The sequence below is a fragment of the Tupaia chinensis genome, unplaced genomic scaffold (genome assembly GCF_000334495.1).
Source record: "Tupaia chinensis unplaced genomic scaffold, TupChi_1.0 Scaffold000226_1, whole genome shotgun sequence".
Taxonomy (NCBI): Eukaryota; Metazoa; Chordata; class Mammalia; order Scandentia; family Tupaiidae; genus Tupaia; species Tupaia belangeri.
Genome location: NW_006159701.1, coordinates 1,049,808 through 1,072,236, shown reverse-complemented (window position 1 = coordinate 1,072,236; position 22,429 = coordinate 1,049,808). Strand labels below are relative to the sequence as shown.

Sequence of the window (22,429 nt, the reverse complement as noted above, 5' to 3'; positions counted from 1 at the left end):
ATTATTCATATGTCCAATGAACTAAAGGAAACAATATTTAATAAATTTTCAAAAGTGTAATAATATCATCTCATCAAATACAAATATCAATAAGGAGATAAAAATTACTAGAAAAAAATCCAAAGAAAATTGTTCATTTAAAGATTGAAATATGTGAAATGATAAATTCACTAAAGGACCTTTACAGCAGATTTGAGATGACAGGTGAGAGAGTCAGCAAACTTGAAAATAAAACAATAGAAGTTATCCAATGTGAACAACAGAGCTAAATGGGAATTAAGAAAAAGAAGGCCTCAGGGTCATGAGTGGCAAAATCAAGTATATCAATATATGCATAAAGGGAGTCTCAGAAGGAGAGGAGAGAGAGAGAAACTGTAAAAAATTACATATGAGAAATAATGGCTCAAAACTTCCCAAATTGGGCTGGCACCGGGTGCTATGCAGAAGCCAAACCCCCATGGCTGATCAGGTTTCAGGTCTTGATCCCATCAGCTTCACACTGAATCCATGTAAGCACACCCAGTATCCTGACTGGATGGAGAATTGGAGGAGGAACGATTATGGAATGACCAGGCCCATAGGGGTGAGAGGTTCTCTGTCATGAATGTGTACATGCCTTCTGGCATTAAAAAAAAATTTAAGTTAAAATATTAAAATCTTCCCAAATCTGATCCCTTCCCTGAAGTTAATCTGTACATTAAAGAAGGCCAATAAATTTCAAATAGGATAAACATAAAGAGAGCCATCCCCAAATTCATCATTGTCAAATTGTCAAAAGCCAAACACAAAGGGGAAATTTTGAAAGCAGAAAAAGAAAAATAACTCATTATATAGAGGAAAGTATCAAAACGATTCATAGCTCACTTAGCACCAGAAACAATGGGGTCCAGAATACAAGGCGATTACATATTTAAAGTGCTGAAAATGGGGAAAAAACTATTGATCAAGAATTCCATGTCTGGCAAAAGCATTCTTCAGAAATGAAAGTGAAATAAAGACTTTCCATGGCAAACAAAGACTGAGAGAACTTACAGTGATTAGAGCTGCCTTACTAATATTAAAGGAAGTCCTCTGGGATTAAAAAAAAAATTGTATTAGAGGTAATTCAAATCCTTAAAAAAACTAAAGAGCAACAGAAAACATAGGTTCATAGGTAATTATAAAATACTTTATAAATATGTTTCCCCCTTTGTTCCCTAAAAATTTTAAAACATGTAAGATGAAATAAAATATAAAATTATAAAGCTATATTGTTGGGTTTGTAACATGATGTATATGGTAACATCATTGATTTGATTGTAACATCTTAAGTGCATAATTTTAAAAAACCACATTGCATGCTATAGAGCTGTACAATGATCCAGTGCAAATAAGAAATCATAAAATTGTTAAAAAGAATGTCAAACAAAATCTATGTGATGTGTACTACATTATCACTAAGGTGGGAGGAGGAAATGGAGGAAATATTTTATATTTTACCAGAACTAAGGTAGTATTAATGTGAAGTAGACTGTTACAAATTATGATGCATAATTCTGAGAATAACCATTAGAAGAAGGCCCAGTAAAAAGTAGCTAACTTATACAAAAAAAAGAAAATGAAGGAGGAGAGAGATAAAAGAAGACATGAGAGCTATAAAAAAAGTAATAAATTGCAAAATCTAGTTTAGCTTAAATATAGTTGTATTAAATAAAAGTTTTACCTTGGGTGATTTGAAAAACATGCCAGGCATATGTGTATGCATGCCCCAAATCTAGACAAGATGGAGAAATAGAGGGAAAAGGACTGTGGCATGACCACACCCCACTTAGTACTGCTTTCTCTCTCTCTCTCTGTCTCTCTCTCTCTCCCTATGTGTCTCCCTCTCTCTCAAGCTCTCTAACAATTTTTTTTAAAAAGTATGTATTTTATTTAACAATCATTTGAAGTGTTTAAGATAAGGTTAAAAGTCTTCATTTTACAGAAGAGATACCAATATAGATAGAAGGCAAAACTGCTATTCGACAACAATAGTTGCTAATAGTTATAGTAGCTATTATTTATACTGTATATCAATTAAAATATTAATATTTCAAATTAATTAAATCACTTGAGCTTTCTCAAGAGTATAGGTACTATCAGTATCCCATTTTAAGATTATGAAATTGAGTCAAAGAAATACTAAGTAACTTGTCAAAGATCACACAGTCAGTGAGCAGATGAGACACAGTATGTGCTCAGGATGTCTGAATTCAGAGTCTGTGACCTGTTAAACTATCTCACCTCCATAACTCATAATTCTTAAGATTCGTTCAATGGAGGCCAGCAGATAGTGTAGTAGTTACATCGCTGGATTCCCATATGGAGAACTATGGTTCGGGCCTCAGACCCAGTGACTTCAAAATCATGGCAGATGCATGCGTGTGTATGCCCAAGATCTCAGGAGGAGAATGGAAGAGAAGGGACTGCTGCATGGCTACCCTCCTCCCTTGAGAGTTCTCACTTTCCATCTCACTGTCTCTGTCTCTCTCTTTCTCTCTGGCGAGTGTACGTGTCCTAGGCAAACAAACAAACAAACAAACAAAAAACCTCTATTAAGAAAGTAGGAAGGAAGGAAAGAAAAGAAGGAAAACAAAAGAGAGAGAGAGAGAGAAGAGGAGAAGAGAGGAGAGGAGAGGAGAGGAGAGGAGAGGAGAGAGGAGAGGAAGGAAATGGAAAGCAAGGGGAAAGAAGAGAAAAGAAAAAGAAAGAAGAAAAGAAAAGCATCATTTGATGAAGCAGCTCAGGCATTAGCACAGGTATTCAGTCATCAGGAAAATTATTATGCATTTTTACATAGAAAAATACATCATGCCTTTCCCAATGAACTAGCAGATCACTGTCTTCACTATAAATCACCATCACACCTCAGCAAATATGACTCAGTATACCCGACATTGCTGTGCCTTAAGTTTGAAAATTCAGACAGCCAATGTGAAACCAGATTCAGGAATGTAAAGAATCCCAGTTTTATCCTGGCCTAGCCAAAGAACAAGTTAATCAACCAGTGCATGTAGAATGCCTCCGACCCTGACACATGTGTAGTTCCAATAAATGCCAGTAACTGGCAGAAGTTGAGAGCTTATACACCCTCTTGGGCAATGTGAAGTAATGACTCTCCCTTTACCTGCACCCTTCTAGGTTCCTATTATGAATCCTAGTCTGTACCTGGGAGAAACACAACCTATACTCCTCGGTTAGAGTCCCTCTGTGTCTCAGAATTTTCCAAAGAATTTTCTCTACAACTACACACAGAAAGCATATGGACTGACATCTCACATTAGACTATTTATGCCAGACAGGCAGTGAGAGACCCCAGGGACAATGGCTGGGAAGTGCTTCCCCATGTCACTCCTCCATGAGTAGTGCAATATGAAGAATCCATGGCGCGGAATAGGCTGCTCATTCTCTGAACCCATCTGGCTGTTACCAGAGCAGCGCCTACCCCCATGAAGCCCACACCACAGGTTCTATGGTGTCCATCTGCTGACCACCTACTATGTGCCAGACACTTTGGTATGCTCTATTAAGGTTGCTTATGGTCATACAGCTATCAAATACCACAGGCATTGCATCATAAGGAAAGGTATAGACAAAGACATGATTTCAACATAAGTCTGCCTGGCTCTAGACAACATACTTTAGCCACTGAACATCTCTCTTACACATTGACCAAATAATTTCATAAAGATGGAGACTATGTCTGTTATTGAACTCCATGTGTTTGGGACTATAAAAATAGTGCCTGGAATAATGCAGAAAATATACAAACAAATACACACACACACACAAAACTGAATGTGTGTGTGTGTGTGTGTGTGTGTAATTGGATTGGTTAATACTGAGTGGAAAACGTGTAAAATGATTAAAACAGTAGGGCCAAATTGGAGGTGAAAGCAAGGTAAGCAAGAAAAGGATGATGAATAAATTCCAAGACTAAGGCTGTGGGGAGCCCTGAATACTTATTCAGCACCTGGAACTTGGACAGCTCCTCCCAGCTTTGGGTTCGCAGGAGCCTTTTTTCCAGCAGAAAGGGACTCTTGAGATAAATTCAGAGAAAATTAGGAGTGTCCACTAGGATTTGAACAGAACAAGAGTGGCTGCCTTTAAGAAGATGGATTGACAGCTCTTAATTATGTTCTTCAGATCAAGTGTCCAAGGGAAAAGATTTTGTTGGCTAAAATCAATCAACACTGTAGACACTCTGAGGCGAGGAGGGCAGGTCCAAGGGCTTCCTCATATTTATCAGGGAGACATGGCCACTCTTGTTTCAGCAGAAGAGAGATGGAAAGGGGCAAAATCTGAGACGTGGCCAAGGTGAGCTGAAACAGCTCCTTCGTTGACCTTGCTGAGATTCTACCATTCCAGTCACTCTAAGTGGGCTTCAGAGTAGGGTAAGGCACAATATTTCTGTGATGGGGTAGCCTGAGGGAGAGGAATGAGACCCAAGATGATAAGAGGGGAAAAACAGAGCCATTTTGAACACCAAGTATGTGCCTAAGTTTCTTTCTCATTTTTTTTAAGAATTATTTTTTACTTAGCTTTATTTTCTTTATTTTTAATTTTGACAAGAGAGGGACAGAGTGAGTGAGAGAGAGAGGGAAAGCAAACCACCAGGTCCAGGACGCAAACTATGCTCGGCCACGTGGGAGTCCAGAGCCCTTAATCACCACGCCACCTGCCAGCCCCTGTGCCTAGGTTTCTAAGAGAGACAACAGAATCCTCAGTAGCTAGAGGCCAGCATAAGGTCACTGCTACCTAGAAAGAACCATGAAATGGGCACAGTGGACTTCACATTCTTTATAATTTTGCTTAACCCAGTGCAAGTAATAAATATCATGTTTTCTATTACAAACTCCCACTTCAGTGGACCATCACCCATCACCCGATAAAGCCACCAAGGTCCTGGGGCTTACTGCTGCCAACCTTCTCAACCCCTTTCTTGGCACTTAACATCCTTCATGTCCAAGCTACACTAAACTATCCATCTGATCTTGTGACCAGATCTTCACATATGCTCTCCCTAATGCGGGGATACCCTGTATTCTTTATCTTGCCTGTTTCCAACAAACAGTCGTCCAAAGCTGAATTTATGCATCACTAGCTCTGAGGTATCTCCCTGAATACCTCACTCTCAGGCCCATTGCAAAAATCCAACTTATTTGACAGTTCCTGCATATCCCAAAGCCTTCTGTATTGGAAGTATTGATTTGGTATCTTTCTCATTAACACTGTATTCCATTCACCCAGTATCTCTGATAGCTAGCACAGGGCCTGGTGAATTCAAGGAAGGCACTGGAATTCAAGCAAAATTTAAATCTAAACAAAATTAACTTTCATGGTTAGCATGTCCTGTAGAAAATTGCACCAGGCACTCTGCCTGCCTTCAGAGAATTTCCATCCAGAAGTTCTTCATGGGCATAGAAAGATGCTAGACATCTCTAATCATTAGGGAAATGGAAATCAAAACCACAATGAGATATCACCTCACTCCCAGTAGAATGGCTACAGGAAAAAAGAAAGAAAGTAAGTGTTGGTGAGGATGTGCAGAAATTGGGACCCTTGTACAGTGTTAGGGAGAAGAAAATGACACAGCCACTATGGAAAACAGGGTGGCTGCTTCTCAAAAAAAAAAAAAAAAAAAAGAAAAAGAAATAAAACTATATAGTTACCAAGTGACTCATCAATTCCACATCTGGATATACATTCAAAGAAGTTGAAAGAATCATTTCAAGGAGATAATTGCACACTCATGGGTACAGCATTATTCACTCCAGCTAAATGTAAAAACAACCCAAGTGTTCATTGACAAAGGAGGTAGACAGGTGACATGTGGTGTATATACACAATGGAATATTATTCAGCCTTAAAAAGTAAGGCATTTCTGGGAACCAGCAGTTAGCGTAATGGCTATGTCGCTGGACTCCCACGTAGTCGACTGCGGTTCGCGTCTCGGACCCGGTGGCTTAAAACTCACACCGGGCGCGTGTGCGTGCGTGCCCAAGATCCCGAGAGGAGAATGGAGGAGAAGGGATTGCGGCGTGACCATCCCCCCTGAGGGGTGATTTCTCGCTTTCTGTCTCTATGTCTCTGTCTGTCTGGCGAGCGCACGCGCCCTATAGCGAAAAACCTCTCCAAAAAAAAAAAAAAAAGTAAGGCATTTCTGACACCTACTACAATATAGATGATCTTTGAGGACATTATGCTAATGAAATAAACCAGCCACAAAAGAACAATGTGTGATTCTACTTGTATGAGGTACCTAGCGTAGATAAAAGCCTAGAGACAGAAAGTAGAACGGTGGTTGCAGGAAGTCAGGAGGCAATGGGGAGTTCATGTTTAATTAGTACACAGCTTGTTTTGCGTGATGCGAAAAATTCTGGAGATGATTGGTGGTAATGGGCATACAACAATACAAATGTACTTAACAACACTGATCTATACACTTAAAAATGGTTAAGGGGGTAAATTTTTGCTATGTGTATTCTACCAAAGTAAAATAATAAAGCCCTGTGCAAAGAATCGGAGAGCCTGAGTTGAATGAAACCCTAGTTGGGTGGTCATAACCACAGCTTCCTCTGCTGTAAAATGGGGCTAATTCCTAGAGTGTGAAGCCTGTAACCTTTGAGGTTCTATGTTACAGCTCTGTAACCTTTTCACATCATGTATGATATCTTGTGATGAGGGTTTATGCCTATGTGGTTAAAAGGCAGATAAGCTATTTTTGTTCCTGGAACACAAAGTATACACCAAGTATCTACAAAATAAGGACACTTCTCTGGGAAACTGTCTTGACATGAAAAGCCAACACTTATCACACCACACTCTGGGCACATCGGGGACGTCATTTACAAACGGAGGCCCATTTACACCGTGACGATGAATTCCCTCTGCTGCCGTCTAGCGTCTAATGACAATATTGACCTTTCCTAGCTGTCAAACTTGTCTTATTAAATCCTGAGGTCTTAACTGCTTTGCACACAGAGGCTGAGAGTTTGCCCACCCAAGCACGTGCTCATGTATAATTCATGGCGTATCATGTTGCCTGGCAAATGAATATTTATCAGTTTTTTCCTAAGGGACAGGATGGTGTTTCCTTTTGTTGCTACCAAAATTCTATGCTGCAGGAAATAAAATTTGTGAGCAAATGAAGAAGAGGAGGAGAAGGAGGAAGAGGAGGAAGAAGAAGAAGAAGAAGAGGGAGGAAGAGGAGCATCAGCTAAAACTCCCAACCAAGCTCATCCCACATGTAATTTTCCACTTCCTGAGACCTATAGTGTGCGTGGAGGTGGTTTTGGTTTGGCTACAAGAGAACTCCTGAGTCGTCCAGAATAGAAACATTTCCATATGCTGTGCCCTGCAGAAAACTCCCCCACACCTCACTTCAGTGCCATTTTCGACTGCAGAGGAGCCCAAGAACCTGTCAATGGTTCCATTCTAGACCCTCTGAATGGAGATCAAGTTTCAAAGGACCAGGTTTAAGGAGCTCCAAATGAAGATTAGCACAGTGTGATGTATGTCACCAACCAGGGAGCATTCCATGACTTTCAAAATAGCCTAGAACCCAGAGAGGACCGCCCTGCACTGCAGACTGCTAAATTGGATGTCCTCTTCTACAGTGAGTTAGAGGACACTGCCTTGTCTGCCAGAGGTGGCCTTTGCCCTGGTGCCTACTGCAGAGAAAAGACCTAAGCATTGTGAGTCTCTTGACACTGCTGGCCTTCTGACTCACTGACTGAGGACTGCAGGGCTGATAGTTCAGAGACACATGGGCATGCTCAGCTGGAGGCAAGGTTCATGGCTGTGAATACAAAGTCTGGGTGCTTTGGTCACCATCACCCTGGGCCTGAAACATGATGATGACGTTGGCAGTCAGGCTCCTATTGCTCATGATGTCATTGATGGTGATAGTGAGTAGATGGTGAGCTCTTACTGAGGATCAGGCCCTCTGTCAGTCAGCTACAGCAAGACATGTCATCCCAGAACACCCCACTGAGGTAGCCATTACTATGGTTCTCACTTGACAGATGAAGAAACTGAGGCAGAAATATAAGATAACTGACTGAAGTTCATGCAGCTCAGGCTGCGAGTCAAATTCAGGTCTGTTTGACCTTGAGGCTCACGCACTTTCAACTACCCTCCTATGGAATCAATAAGCTGGAGTTCAAGAAATAAATCCACAAATACTTGGATGTGTGGCCTTAAGAGAATTGCTTCCCCTCTAAGAGTCTGTTTTCTCATTTGTAAAAGGGTCATAACAGCACCTACTTTCGCAGGACTGCTTCAAGAAGGCAGTCGAGCTTTGCAAATTCTAAGCAGTTCTATCATCATTGATAAGCCCTCAGCCAGTCTCAGTGAAGACATTTATTGAGAGCTGGGCACCAGGAACCATGACAAGATTGCATAGTTTACAGTAGAGTTGGAGAAAGGATATACACACGGGCCAAAATGCAATTAGGTGTTGATATTCATTCATTCATTCAACAATATTTTATTTAGCACTTGCCTAAAGCCAGAAAACATGTAAAAGGTCTATGTAACGGCAGATAAGGATAACTGCTACACAAACATTAAAACAAGACATGTGGGACCAGTAGATGGTATAATGGTTATGTCGCTGGAATCCCACATAGTCAACTACAATTTCAAGTCCCAGACCCGGCAGCTTAAAACTCACAGTGAACACATGTGTGTGCATGCCCAAGATCCAAAGAAGAGAAAAGAGAAGGAATTATAACATGGACATCCCCCCAGGGGATGATTTCTCCCTTTCTGACTCTGTCTCTCTGATGAGTACATGTGCCATGCCCTATAGCAAAAAAAACTCTAAAAAGAAAAAAAAAAAGAAAAAGAAAAAGAAAAACAAGAGAGGTGATGGAAAATATCTCTAGATAGCAATATGATACCAAGATGATACCACCCATGCAAAGACTGGAGAGGTGAATGCTACTGGCAGAGGGAACAGCCAGTGCAAAGACCCTGAAGGGTGGACGTTCATCCTAATTCTCAAAGATGGAAGCCCTTGTGTAAACAATTCCCAAACATATTAGACCCTGATGGCCTCTTTTCAAAAACCATCTCTGAATGCTGGTGCCAAGTGGAACGCTCTTGGAAAATGACAACTTTTCACCTTGCTAGGGCCTTTTTAGGAGCCTCAAATACCTTCTTTTCATCACTCCATTCTTATTCTTTTCCTATACTTTCTTATGCAAGGTTTCAGATGAGCTGTTCTGAGATGGGTAGGGTCCCAGGTGACATTTTGGGGCTGGAGAAGGGGTCTGAGCCAGGCCTCATGCCACCCTCATTACTGCTCTTGGATCCCAGCTGGTGCAGACAGCCCTGAGGAACTCCAGAAGCTCATCAGAACTCAGTCAAAGCATTCAAGACCTCCAACCCCTCTTCATGCAGCATCTCATACCTTCCTCTCATCTATTCCCTCGGAGGCTGACGTGAGTTTCTTCAGGAGTGGAGGATCCAGGACCTGGAATCGCCGGCGGAACTGAGTGAGTCCCATGTGGTCAGCGTAGCCTTCGGATGGCACAAGGGAGCAGGCAGGAGAAGAAGACAAAATCCAAATGAGACGGCCCAGCCCAGTGTCTTATCCCTCCAGCCAGGGGTTCAGGTCCTGCTCCCAGCCTGGTTACTAACTTGCCATGGAGGCTCACTTCTCAGAGCCTCGGTTTCCCTGTTTGTCCATTTAAAAGACTGGATTTCATCAGCACCTCCCAAGTGTGTCCCCCAGAACAGAAACCCTATACAAGACTGGTCAAAAAGCTAGAGAAAGCTGCACACTCATCTGTCTTTTGGAAGGTCACAGTGCATAAGGTTACCCGAGTTTAAGGCTCTGAGAAGCTGTGCAGAGAGGATGTTTTGAGTTTCCCAAACCTGCTTGACCGTGGAAGCTCTTTTATCTAATACTTATTTCCATCCCACAGATATCACATGGAGGATGCTGCATTGGGTGCTATCTAAGGACTCTTTCAAGTCTTCCATGAGGGGTAGACATGGCTGCATCCTTGTGTGTGGGAACTGGGTACCTCTGAAAAGCCACCAAGTGAAAGTGACATTAGAGCCAGACTTGAAGGGACCGTAAGTTTTCCAGAAGGATTTGATATGAAGAAGTCGAAGCAGAGAGAGGAAAAAACACAGGACCTAAAGTGGGAAGATACAAGCCTTGCCTCGTAGTCATAGCAATGGTCCGCATTTACTGAGTGCTTGTATGTGCAAGATTCTAGGTATCGACTTCCTTTGATACAGACACTCCTGGGCCTGTAATACCGTACCACTTGAGGCCCAGAGAGGTAAATCCACTTAGCCACACAAAGTCACATAGATAGTAACTTAGTAGCTGTCCCAGGTGAGATTCAAACCCACACAGTGACAATAAATAACCCAGCAGAAAGCAACCAAAGATGAGCAGGGTCTAGGACCCAAAGGAATTTGAACTCCAAAGCCAAGCCTTCAGGGCTGAACTTCCTTCTTCCTGGGTACAAGAGGCAGGGTGGAGGTTCCATTGCCTCAGAAAGCCTCCTCGAAAGGATGGATCAGAGAAGGTCTGGGGAAATCTCACTCCGCTGGAGACTTCACAATAAACTGAATGCATCAACTGGTAACAGCAATTATGGGTGTGTGTGTCTAATCCAGAAAGGCTTCCTGGGGGAAAAGGAGGGTCTCAGGCCAGCTTTGAAGGATGCAGACAGCACACAGGCAGGGTACCAGGAGGTCACAAGCCTGGGCTTTTCTTTCAGATCAGACTTACCAGGGTTTGGATCTAATTTCTGCACTCATTAACCCCATGACTGGCACAGAGGATGCCGCATCTTTGAGATTCAATTTCTTCACTTGTCAGATAAGAATAGCGAGATTTATCCTCATCATCACTGTGTCATGGGGCTTCAACCTCATGACAATCATAGCAAAAGTGTGTGTTATTTGCTTTCCCACAACCCGCTGTCCTTCTAAACTTGATTGTCTTTTCGACTCACCCAACCTTGCAACAACTTTCTTGGTTATGACCTATTATAAGAGAGGAGAGACAGGCGTGCCCTCAGGACTGGCCTGGGGTCTCACACCTGATGAGAGGTGGCAGAGTCACACCCATCTCACACAGGAATCTGAACTGTCCCCACCAGGTGCTATGACAGGTATTGTTTACTGAGCATCTACTACACGCCAGGCACTACGCTGATGGCTCTGTGCAAACAACCTCATTTTATATATTTTATATATATATAAAATTCAGATTTTATATATATTTATAATTTTATAGATATAATTATATGTTATATATTATATGTATATACCATATATAATACATGCAATATATATTATATACAATATATACAAGCTCATTTTGTATATACTATATATATCATATATAGTGTATAGTCAGTGCTCAATAAATAGTTTACATGCATATGCATGTGTGTATAAGTATCCATATACATTTTTATTTATGTGTGCTATTTATGGGTGTATGTGTATATATTATACATGCACGAATTCAAAATCATAAATATTTGATGTGCAGATCTATGTGTGCATGTAAATATATCTTAACGTGGGTGTGAAAGAGACAGAAGTGACTTAGAATAGAAAACAAAGAGGAAACAACCAGGTCTGGGAGGCAGAAACTGGCATTCTACCATGAGACGTCAGCCCTTCGCTTAATTGGGGAGCGCGTCCTGGCTGACAATGCAGAGGGCAGACACCACGGTGAGGACAAGAGGCCTGAGGCAGGAGACGCCCTGCCCTGGGCATGCGCAGGGACTCTGATGGGCTGCCCATGGTCCACGGACCCTGCACAGGCCCCACGCTTCCTGCCAGCCAGCCGGGCAGAATCGATCAGCTGCGGAGGCCGGCTGAGTCACTGGCTGTGACCATCCCTCTCTTCCCCTGTGACATTATCTGTCTCCCTCTGCCTGTGGCTGTGCGGGCGGGAGGGGAAAATCAATGATGTGCTCAGGGGAGTGAGGGTCTCATCTTTGCTTCCAGCTACTCTCAGCTTCTCTGTCAAATACTCCATGCTCGGGGTTCCATTATTAACACAGTGGGGGGAATCTGAGGACAGAGACCACTAGCTGGGACATTAGTGACCGCAGACACATTAAGCAGATGAGTGCCCACCTGAGGCTCCTGCCAGCCCTGGCTACCCACCCTCTGCAGGGAGAATGGCTGCTTCTGATGCTTTCTAACCGTCAGGGAGGGAACTCAGCCGGGTGGCCCTCAGGGGCAGAAAAGAATGGGAATCCAACTCAATGCCAATGATTAGCTAATAGAGAGAACCTTCAGTGCATGTGTGCTTGCTAAAAAACAGGCTCAAATATTTCATTTCTTTGTTTAAAATCCCTTCATTCCCCAGCCACCCCAACATCCACCCCCGTTGGACCTGGTGCTTGCTAAATTCCCAAGAAAATCGATCACAGCCTTCCCTGGTGGATTTGTCTGTCTCACTTCCCATGATCCCCCATTTTTAAAGTTTATTTATTTATTTCTTCCATGAGTGAGAGAGACCCCTAGCCTGCAGCCAGACCGGGATCATGAGCAAGAGTGTGTGTGGCATACTCAGGGAGGTCTCGGAATTTGAACCAGGAACCTGTCCATGCAGGACTTCTTGCAGAGCATCGCAGCTCGCCCCTGTATCACTGCCTGGCCCTTCCCCATTGTCCTAAACCCCATGCCCTAAACCGGGCTCTCTTACACCTCCTGCCTTTATCTGTGCTGATCTTTGTGCCCAATGTCCCTGCTCCCTGATCCCTCAGAGGTGAGCTGCTCTTTGAGTTTCAAGTTCTGATTCACATGTTCTACCACCCAGGAGATTTCCCCCATCTCCCCAGTGACAATATGCATCTACTCCTCTGGACATCCAGGGACCTCCTGCATTCCTGTGTGATGTGTGCCCTTGTCACATTACATCCCTGTCCCCTGTGATCACACAGATCTCCACAGCAAGCTGAGCATCCTCATTGCCAAACTACTGCTCATCTTGGAAATCCCACTCTGTCCCAAGATGGATGCTCTTTGGGGATTCGTTGTTGGAAGGAAGATGAGTAAGACACAGGCCTTTTGCCTTCTAGGGAAGGACAAGTAATTCCAGAAACAAGACAGGCTTTCAACTCGAAGAGGCCTGGGTCCAAACCCAAGCTCTGCCAGGCCCCAGGAAAGTGGGTCCTTTTACCTGGCTGAGTTTCACTTGCTTTGTTTGTAAAAGGGGCAATTGCAGCTACTCCCTCACTGCGAGGGCAAACAGGACACTGCGTAAAGATCCTGGCACGTGGTAGATGATGTCCCTTCCCTCAGCTGGGTGGGCATGTCCCAGGGGCCAGAGACAAAATGCTGTGGGCTGAGCTGTCTCTTACCTGTCCTGTGCAGTCGCAGGGCCTCCAGGACATGGGACCCTGCGAGTTGGACCCTCAGTGCTGGGATGTCCACGGCCGGGGGCCCACCTGCCCCAGGCACATCCCCACCAGGCTGCGGTGGCGTCGGAGACCCTTGCCCACTCCTGCTCTCCACCACTGGGTTTGGCACGAGGCAGTGGATGAAGTGCAGCTGAGACCGTTGGATCACACTGGTCAGTGCATCCTAGGGCCAAGTAGAGAGGATGTCAGAACTAGCTGTCTCGAGGGAAGACAGACAGGGGCCTTTCACCTGGCCTGGACAACTCAGCAGGTCCTTGTGTCTCACGGCAAGAACCTCTCACCTATAGCCTATTTGCACTCATGAGAGATAGAGGGCCTTTATAGCAACCCATTGAAGCAGATGGGGAAACTGAGGCATGGAGCGGGCATGTGAGTGGGCCCAGGTCATACAGGCCATGAGGAGCTGGGACCAGATCTAGGCCAGAATCGTGTGCCATCAGTTTTGTTGTTGTTGTTTTCCAAAACATACCCTTCCTTCCCATGCCACAGCCCTTCTCCGGGCTCAGCCTGGCCATTGACAAATCAGTGGTTCTCATTTATTAGTGGGTTCATGTTTCCAGCCCAGGCACCATATTTATATCCGGCATTGGAGCCTGCTGTCTTTCCTAGGAAAGCCTTGAGGTGGGACAGGCAGATGGAACTAATCCCACCTCTGTCACCTGAACCAAGAGGGCACTCATGGGAAGGCCCCCAGGACTTTCAACTCGATATCAATTAGCTGAGGCTTCGACCTCAGACTGGGGTTGATCACTTCCCAGGCATGTAACCAGGACCAAGGTTCGGTACTGCTCAGAGCAGTACTTCCTCCTCTGTGGAGTGTGGGACAAGCCTGTCCTCCACACGTGCTGGAGGTTAGAGATGATGCAGGGAGAGGGCCGCCCTGGAGGAGGTGAGGGATGCGTGGCTGTGAAGGCCACAGGGCACCCACTCACCATCTGGAGCTTGATCTGGGAGCACGGGGCTTTCCTCTTCACTGCAGCAAAGCTGCTGGCGAACGTCCTCCTCACCACGCGGCTCCGGTGCAGGGCCTGCTGGGAGGTGCCCTCCATGCCGGCCACGGCCCGGCACACAGGGAGCAGCTTGGCCCGGGACTGGAACAGGCTTTGAAGGTCCTCCCTGGCAGATCAGAGGGAAGAGAGAAAAGGGGCTTCAGGGGGCTTTCGGGAAGACCTGGAGCAAAGGAATGAGCCCGTCTCTCTTTCCTCGACTCTGCTTCCTCATCCCACCCCTGAGTTCTGCCTCTCTGTGACCACTTTATTTTCAGTCCCTCTGGCTATTCAAGTCTTTGCTTCCTGATAAATGCTTCACCACTTCCTGGTTCTACACCCCTCTCTCAGCTTGAGCCCCAGGATCTCAGAGTGGGAGAGAAATCTTAAAGAGCACGAAACATGTGTTGGCCACCCTTCTATAAACCAGGCTCCTTAGGAAGCTGCCTGCTATGTCACATCGGCAAAACCTGGGATCAGACATCTAAGCGTGGGATCACCATTCCCACCGTGCAGATCATAAAGCTGAGGCCCAGGCACGGGGTTAGAAGGAAGTGAAAGATTGTGGCTCTGCACAGAATCATGTGGCTTAGGCAGCTTCTCTGTGATGGTGGAGGCTGTAAAGATGACTCACAAGTCCCTCTGGTGACAAGGGTCACCCTGGGACTTGATGCAGGCCCCTGGCTCCCCATTCAGTCCTCCGTGTGCTCATTAACCTTCCTTTTCTCCCAGTCCCATCTTGATGGCTCTTCAGGGGCTGCGTGCCCATGACCCCTCCTGCATCCAGAGTTTCCATTCAGCTCTGACCAGAATGTCCTTGGAACTTCCCCAAGGAGCGCAACTCAAATCACATCCTGGATCTGCCACATTTTGACTGTGTGATCAAAGATGGATCATTCTGGGGCTAGGAGGTGGTGTAGTGGTTAAGGTGCTGGACTCCCACATAGCCAACCATGGTTCAAGTCCCAGACTTGGTAGCTTGAAACTCACACCATGCGTGCCTAAAACCCCAAGAGGAGAATAGAGAAGGGATTGCGGGGGACTGTGGCCATCTCCACTGCAGAGTGATTTCTCACTTTCTGTCTCTTTGTCTCTCTGGTGAGTGCACACACCCTATAGCAAAAATCTCTCAAAAAAAAAAAATGACAGCCTCAGTTTTCTCATGTGTAAGACGGGGCTAAGGCATTGCAATAAAGATTAATAAGATACTTGAAAGTGTTTGTACTGAAGCAAGGCACATAGTAGGTCATCAGCAAATATTCCTGCCTTATCCTCATGCCCACCCGAGACACCAGCACCTAACTGGGGTGGAGGGGGGGTCTCTTCTTGTCTCCAAGATGGTGAGCCTGGGGTGTATGCACCAGTGCACACACGTGTGCACAGACATACGCACATTCCCAGAGGAAACAAGCATTTTCCAATAGCTCTCTGAACCGAACGCAGAGTCTGCGACTAGCCGCGAGCCAGCACTTCTGGACGAGCAGCCAGGGAATGCGGTGAGCTTCTTTTAATGCTGCAAAACGTATCATTTCAGTTTTACGACCCCCTTAGTTCTAGGATGTCCATAAAAGTTGTTCCAGTCACATCATTTCTCAGATACTTAATGAAAGGCAAAAAGCCAAAATAAGAAGTCACAGCTTTTTAACTTCCCCTCCGCCTCCCCAGAAAGCCAGCTTTTCTCCTCAGCTGGGTTCGCCCTGGCCCCAGGGAGACATTGTACCACTCCAGTTCCAGCTACGGTTCTTTGTTTCATTAGGGAGGGATGGGATTCCCGAACGGCCCTCACTCGCCTGGTGGTTGTGTCTGGGTAGTCCCAGTGGGGAGGCAACCATGGCACCTCCAATGCCCCTGCCCGACCCCCAGCCCGGCCTGGCTCACCTTTTCGACTGCTGCAGGACCTGTGGGGCATCCAGAGCTGAGAGGTTGGGTTTGGCTCTGTGGAGCCAGCCCGTGAGGTCGTAGCGCACGGGGTCATGCCCCAGCTGGTGGGAAATCTCACACTGCAGGGGCTGCTCGCAGGTCCGCAGGGCAGAGATCCCTGAAAGCAGACGTGGTGGCGTGAGTGTTGGGACTTGGTGGAGGCATTGTGCAATCACTTGGCACCCCCAGTGCCCTACTCCATTCTGTTGCTAATGAGAGAACATACCTGGGTCTGGGTATAAAAATAGAGGTTTATTTAGCTCACGGTGCAGAGGTCCTCTGGGGAGGGTCTTCTGGCTGCGTTACATATGGCAGAGGACAGGAGTGCGTGCCTCTGTACCTGGGTGTCTCTGCGCTAGGCTTCTTCCCTCTCCTCATAAGCCCAGGCTTCAGTCATCCCTCCCACCACAATCTTAATCCGAACCTGCTACCAGAGCCCCATCTTTCAACACCATTGTTGGATTATGTTTTCAGCCTCTCAGGCCCATTGCGACTGAATCTCAACATACACATTTGAGGGAGACACTTCCAAACGATAGCACCTAAGAACACACTTTTATTTTTATGTGCCTCCAGATTGCTAATGCTGACAGTGCAAGGGATCCCCACTTCTTCTGCTTTTGTGAATCTGTGCCTGCTATTTTCCAAGCGGATTCTATTCTTTCCTAATTTCTGAAATTCAGGATACCTACTTTTTTCTAAAGTGTCATAGAATACACACAGTCTTCATAATTTCTGCTATATATGTGTGTGTGTGTGTGTGTGTGTGTGTGTGTGGTATATATAATATACTATTACTATAATGTATTACACTTCTATGTATCCCCTTTAATGTGCTCTTTAAATCAACTCACATTGTTATTACAAGTACAGCCCTTTAAAAAGAAGCATTGTATTTCAGGTTTGATGTGCAAGCTGTATTTATTTTCTAATATGTATGGGAATAAATATATAACTGTTAAATATCTTTATAAAAAATGTTTTTCAATTGTCACCTAAAGTCACCTTGAATACCATCAAGCAAATAAATGCACAGCAGGGGCAGATGGTGGCATAGTGGTAAAACATGACACTCTGAGAGGCTGACCCACAGAGAACCTTGGGAAGGTTCCCAGTTCAAGTCCAGAGACCTCCTTGAGCACGCTGGACATGCATGTATTCACGACCCAAGGCTGGCTGAGCTTGAGGGTGGATTGTGGCATCGGGACCATGTGGGGGATGCAATATCTCTGCCTCTTATTCATGGAAGTAATAAAAATTTAAAATTAAAAAAAAAGACTTTTCTTTCAAATACTTTCTCTTAAGAAAAAAAGAAAATGCATAGCACACTCTTGGGAGAGGCTGGCACCCAGTTGATTGCTGGAGACAGGGTCAGAGAAAAAAATGGTACTGGCACTTGAAGTTCAGGGAGATGACGCAGCTTGGCTGGAGTTGCATGGCACGCTGCAATAGAGCCAGGGTGAGGGCACAGGACTGCTGGTCTCAGAGCTGGCTTCTGTCCAGGGTGCTGGCCCGGCCCAGGGAAACAGCTCCCAGGTTCCGGGCCTGCTCGTTCCCCTCCTTCATTCGTTTGGTTTTCACACTGCACTTCTGTTCATCAAAGATTTCATAAAGAAGCCTCTTATTTTCAGGAGCCCTTTTGAAACTCCTAGAAGACGGAAACTTATCCAGCATAAATATATTATGGTTTCAGCCTTTATCTTCTCTCCGGGAGCCTGAACCCCCAGACAGGGTCCCCCAGCCTTCTCGGGTCACCCCTGCAGTTGTACATGTCTGTCACCTGATTCCACTGGGCCTGGGCTCCCCCCACTGGGCCCACCAGGCTGGGAAGAGGGGATCCATGTAAGAACACTCAGCAAATATACCTTAGCTAAGGGTGAGAGGTCATAGACAGCAAGTGCTGGGCTAGCCAGAGTGCCCAGTGTTCTGGTTCACTGAATGTTCTCACTAAGTCACAGTTAATCAAAAAATCCAGACGAAAGAAAAAAAGGAATTTAACAGAAATATCTGTGTTAACATACATGTCTGTCTCAGACATTTCAGAACAAAGGATGTAATACAGTCCCCTGGGAGCTGACAGCCCTGTAGCATCCTGCTGCAGGCACCACTAGGGCTCATGGGTACAGAAGTGGGGAGCCACAGCCCAGCCAAGTCCCCTTCTGCCCCGGCCATGCCTTACAAACTGCCTTAAGCTTACAACTCTCCTTTCTGGCCCTTTTGCTGAAAAGTAGGGATCCAGAAAACCTCTCATTTGAGGATGGCTTTTGATTTGGCCCTGGGTCACTGGGTGTGCACGTAGTCACCTACGCTGTGTGAAGCACTCCTTCATGCCAGTGCTGCCTGGTGCCAGCTCTGCAGAGCTGACCAGCCCAGCCCTGCCTCCTGGATCTGGCATTCCCCTCTGCCTATGAGCAAGTAGGTGATGTCCAGGGGTGACCACCACAATACAGAAGAGGAAGGCAGGGGACAGAGACAGCAGTGTGGGCAGGGAGGGGTGTTATTTCACACAAGGTGGTCAGAGAGGCCCCGAGTGCTGAAGAAGGTGAGGGAGCGTGTCATGCTGGAAATGTGGTGGAAGAGCATTCTAAGCGTAAGGAACTGCTGATGTGAGGGCCCTGAGGTGGGATTGGACTGTGTGTTTGAGGAGCAGCAAAGAGAATGGTGCGTTTGGAACAGGAGAGGGGAAGGAGAAACGGCAGCTATTCCTGGAGGGCTTGCTATGTTCAGGGCACAGGTGAGACGGATGTGAACAAGACGGGGTGCACCCCTCCCGGGGGGGGCTCAGGGTAACTGGGGAGAATGACAACAAGTGAGCAAAGCAAATAAATAGCCAGAAGATTGCAGAGCCTAGAAAGGACTTTGGAGGAGATGAAGAGGGAGCCATGACGGGGCAGGGACCTGCCCAGGCTCCGGCTTCATGCAGAACTCCAGGAAAGTCTCTGAGAGCATGACGTGTTAGCAGCAGCTGAAGGAGGATGTAGAGATGCTTCTTTACACACATCAGCTCGTCAGTCCTCACAACAGCCCGCCGAGGTAGATTTTAACCATTATCCCCACTTTACAGAGTCACACACATTGCGATTCAGTGGAAGAGCAGAGTAAGCCCAGGTCTCTGTGGTCCAATGCTTGAGCTTTCATCACTCTACCTCTTGGCTTTTTAATTTGTTTTTAATCTGAGTGAGGTTTCCTCCTAAACTCTACTTCTGAGCCCATGATATGTGGAGACAGGGGCCACTTTGACAGCCTGGAAGGGGTCGGGGGTCTGCCTGGCCTTTGGACCTCAGTTACATGGGATCAGCATGGCTCTGTGCTTGGATCCACCTGGGAAACCGCCCGGTCTCTGCAAGGCTTTGGGTCACCTCACTCTAGGTAGGATTTAGTGAAGTGCACAGTAGCTGGCCCTAAGGGTTTCAACAGAGAGCGGCTTCCTCCACCCCTTCGTCCCCCTTGGAGTCAGTCTTTGCCAAGGTCAAGTCAAATGCAGAACCCCTCCAGGGTGAGAACGGTCCAGGGCTGCATTATGACTTTTCCAGGCCCTGGATACTTCTGCTCTCACAGCCCCTTCCTCCATAAATATGCATATACATAGATGCAGGTTGGGCATTTCTAATCCAAAGATTCAAAATCCAAAATGTTCTAAAATCTGAAACTTTTCAAAGGCCAAGGCGATACCCACATGTGGAAAATCCCATATGTGACAGGTATAGTCAAAACACTAAAATAGAGGGGCCAGCAGGTGGTATGGAGGTTAAGATGCTGGACCCCACGTAGCCAATGCTATGGTTCAAGTCCTGCACCCTGTGGCTTGAAAATCATACCAGGTGCATGTGTGTGCATGCCCAAAATCCCGAAAGGAGGATGAAGAAGGAGGGACTGTAGCATGCCACCTCCCCTGGGGGGTGATTTCTCACTTTCTCTTTCTCTCCAACCCTCCCCACCCCCAGCCAATGAGTACACTCACTCTATCACAAAGCCAAACAAAAAAGAAACCACTAAAATACAAAAATATTGTATAAAATTATCTTCAGGCTATGTGATATAGTATATATGAAACATATGGGAATTTTATAATTAGAGTTTGGTCCCATCCCCCAAGATCTCTTCATGTAGATGCAAATATTCCAAAATCTGAAACACTTCTGGTTCCAAACATTTTAGATAAGGGATACTCAACATGTGTGTGCATGTGTATAACTGGGTTGGTATAAAGGAAAATTGATAAATACTATTTTTTGAGAGATTTTTGCTATAGGGCATATGTGCTCACCAGAGAAACAGAGACAAAAAGTGACAAATCACCCAGGGAGGATGGCCATGCTGTAATCCTTTCTCCTCCATTCTCCTCTCAAGATTTTGGGCATGCACGCACACATGCCCGGCATGAGTTTTAAGCCTTCGGATCCAAGACTCGAACTGTGGTCAACCATGTGGGAATCCAGCAACATAACCATTACACCATTTGCTGGTCCCATAGATTAATATTATTAATGTATTACATATGAGTGTGTGTATGTATATGTGTATAAATATGTATATTTAAACATGGTCTTTGTCTAAAAGTTCTTTTTTTCTCTTCTGCTTTAACAGGAATTAAAATGTTTTCATGACCCTCAGCCTGTGTCTCTTCTGCCCGGCAGAGAAGCCAGCCTGAGTCAGGCACCTGCAGGTCGGAGTTCCCTGGAAATCATTCAGAATCTCCTCTCCAGAGACAGCTGTTGCAGCCATCAGATGCACTGCTCCTGCCGAGAAAACATTGTCCTGGGCCAGCTGGTGCATGATGGTTAAGGCAGTGGATCCCACATGGCTGGCTGCATATTTGAGTACCAGACCCAATGACTTGAAAATCGTGTACAAGTGTGCCCCAAATCGTGAGAAGCTGGGGGTTGAGGGGTTAATTCTCACTTTTGCTTTCTCTGTATTTCTCTCTCTACCTCTTTCCAGTGAGTGCATACACTCTGTGGCAAATTTTTTTTAAAAGAAAATCTTCTCATGTGAGCACAGAAATCTACCCTGAGAGTCCTAGACAGAGGACTGTGACTGTCACCACAGGATGAAGCTTCTACCCAGGTAGCCTAGCAGATAGTGGGTCCTCTCCTGATTTCTCATAAACCCCTCTGGGTAGACATTCATCCTGAACAGTCCATCAGGATGATGCTGGTCTAGGTCGCCAATGACCTCCCCCTGGCCAAGTCAACAGTCATTCGTCAGCCCACCCCTCGCCTGACCTGTGAGCAGCATTAACATGGGCAGTCTCTCCTTCCTTCTGTGGCTTCAAGGGTGACGTGTTCTCTAGACATCCCTCCTACCTTCCTGGCCATGCTTCCTCAGCCTCCTGTGATGTTTGTGTGCCTTGTCCATGACCTTTTGACATTGGACTGTCCCAGGCTGAGCTCTTGGGCATCTTCTCTGCCACATTGCTTTCTCTTAGTAACCTCAAACAGAATCATGGAATTTCATCTTCTTCTTACCAACTGATGCACTTTGTTATTCATCTGTCCTGCTCGAATGTCAGTCTAATGGGGGTAAAGGTGTTTATTTTGCTCACTGATATGTCTCCTGGGCTGAGACAGTGGCTGCCACATATTAGATGCTCCCTAAATATTTGCTGAATGAACAGATGAGTGAATGAGCCCACTTCCTGGTCACAGAAGCCAGTTAGAACTGACAAGATCTCCAAGTATATTTGCCTTCTTAAATGCCTGGTGGCATGAGGATCACAAGAGTTTTAAATCCGAATGAACCTTGTTTAGAAGCTGTCTTCTGACACTCCTCCTCTGAGTGACCTTAGACAAGCATCTCAACCTCTAGGGAGTTCAATTTCCCTGCTTTGTGGATAAGAATTTCTATCTCAGATGTGTGTCAGAATCCGACAAGCTGATGTGCAGAAAGCCCTGAGCACGCTGTCCAGCATGGAGTACACGTGACATTTCTTCAACCCCTGAGATGACGGGATAACAGTCTTCACTGCCATCGACATCCTGGTCCCGACCAGCAAAATGGCACCTCTGTGTACACGTAATCTCTCTAGCCATTGTAGCAGAAATTCTAGAGACAGGAGGGTCAGGGGTGTCTCTTTTCTATTTTCCA

The 22,429-nt window shown here is 45.7% G+C and overlaps 1 protein-coding gene across 3 annotated transcripts in view; it reads right to left on the bottom strand.

The window, feature by feature from the left end:
• MYO18B (myosin XVIIIB) overlaps nucleotides 1-22,429 on the bottom strand; it is a 305,047-nt gene that overhangs the window by 183,069 nt on the left and 99,549 nt on the right. For all 3 annotated transcript variants that reach the window (XM_006147864.2, XM_006147865.1, XM_006147866.1), the window contains 4 exons: nucleotides 16,301-16,460; nucleotides 14,369-14,552; nucleotides 13,377-13,599; nucleotides 9,437-9,546 (listed from right to left, as the gene is read on the bottom strand). In XM_006147864.2, the coding sequence (XP_006147926.1) occupies nucleotides 9,437-9,546; nucleotides 13,377-13,599; nucleotides 14,369-14,552; nucleotides 16,301-16,460 (677 nt within the window). The remainder of the gene's footprint in view (nucleotides 1-9,436; nucleotides 9,547-13,376; nucleotides 13,600-14,368; nucleotides 14,553-16,300; nucleotides 16,461-22,429) is intronic.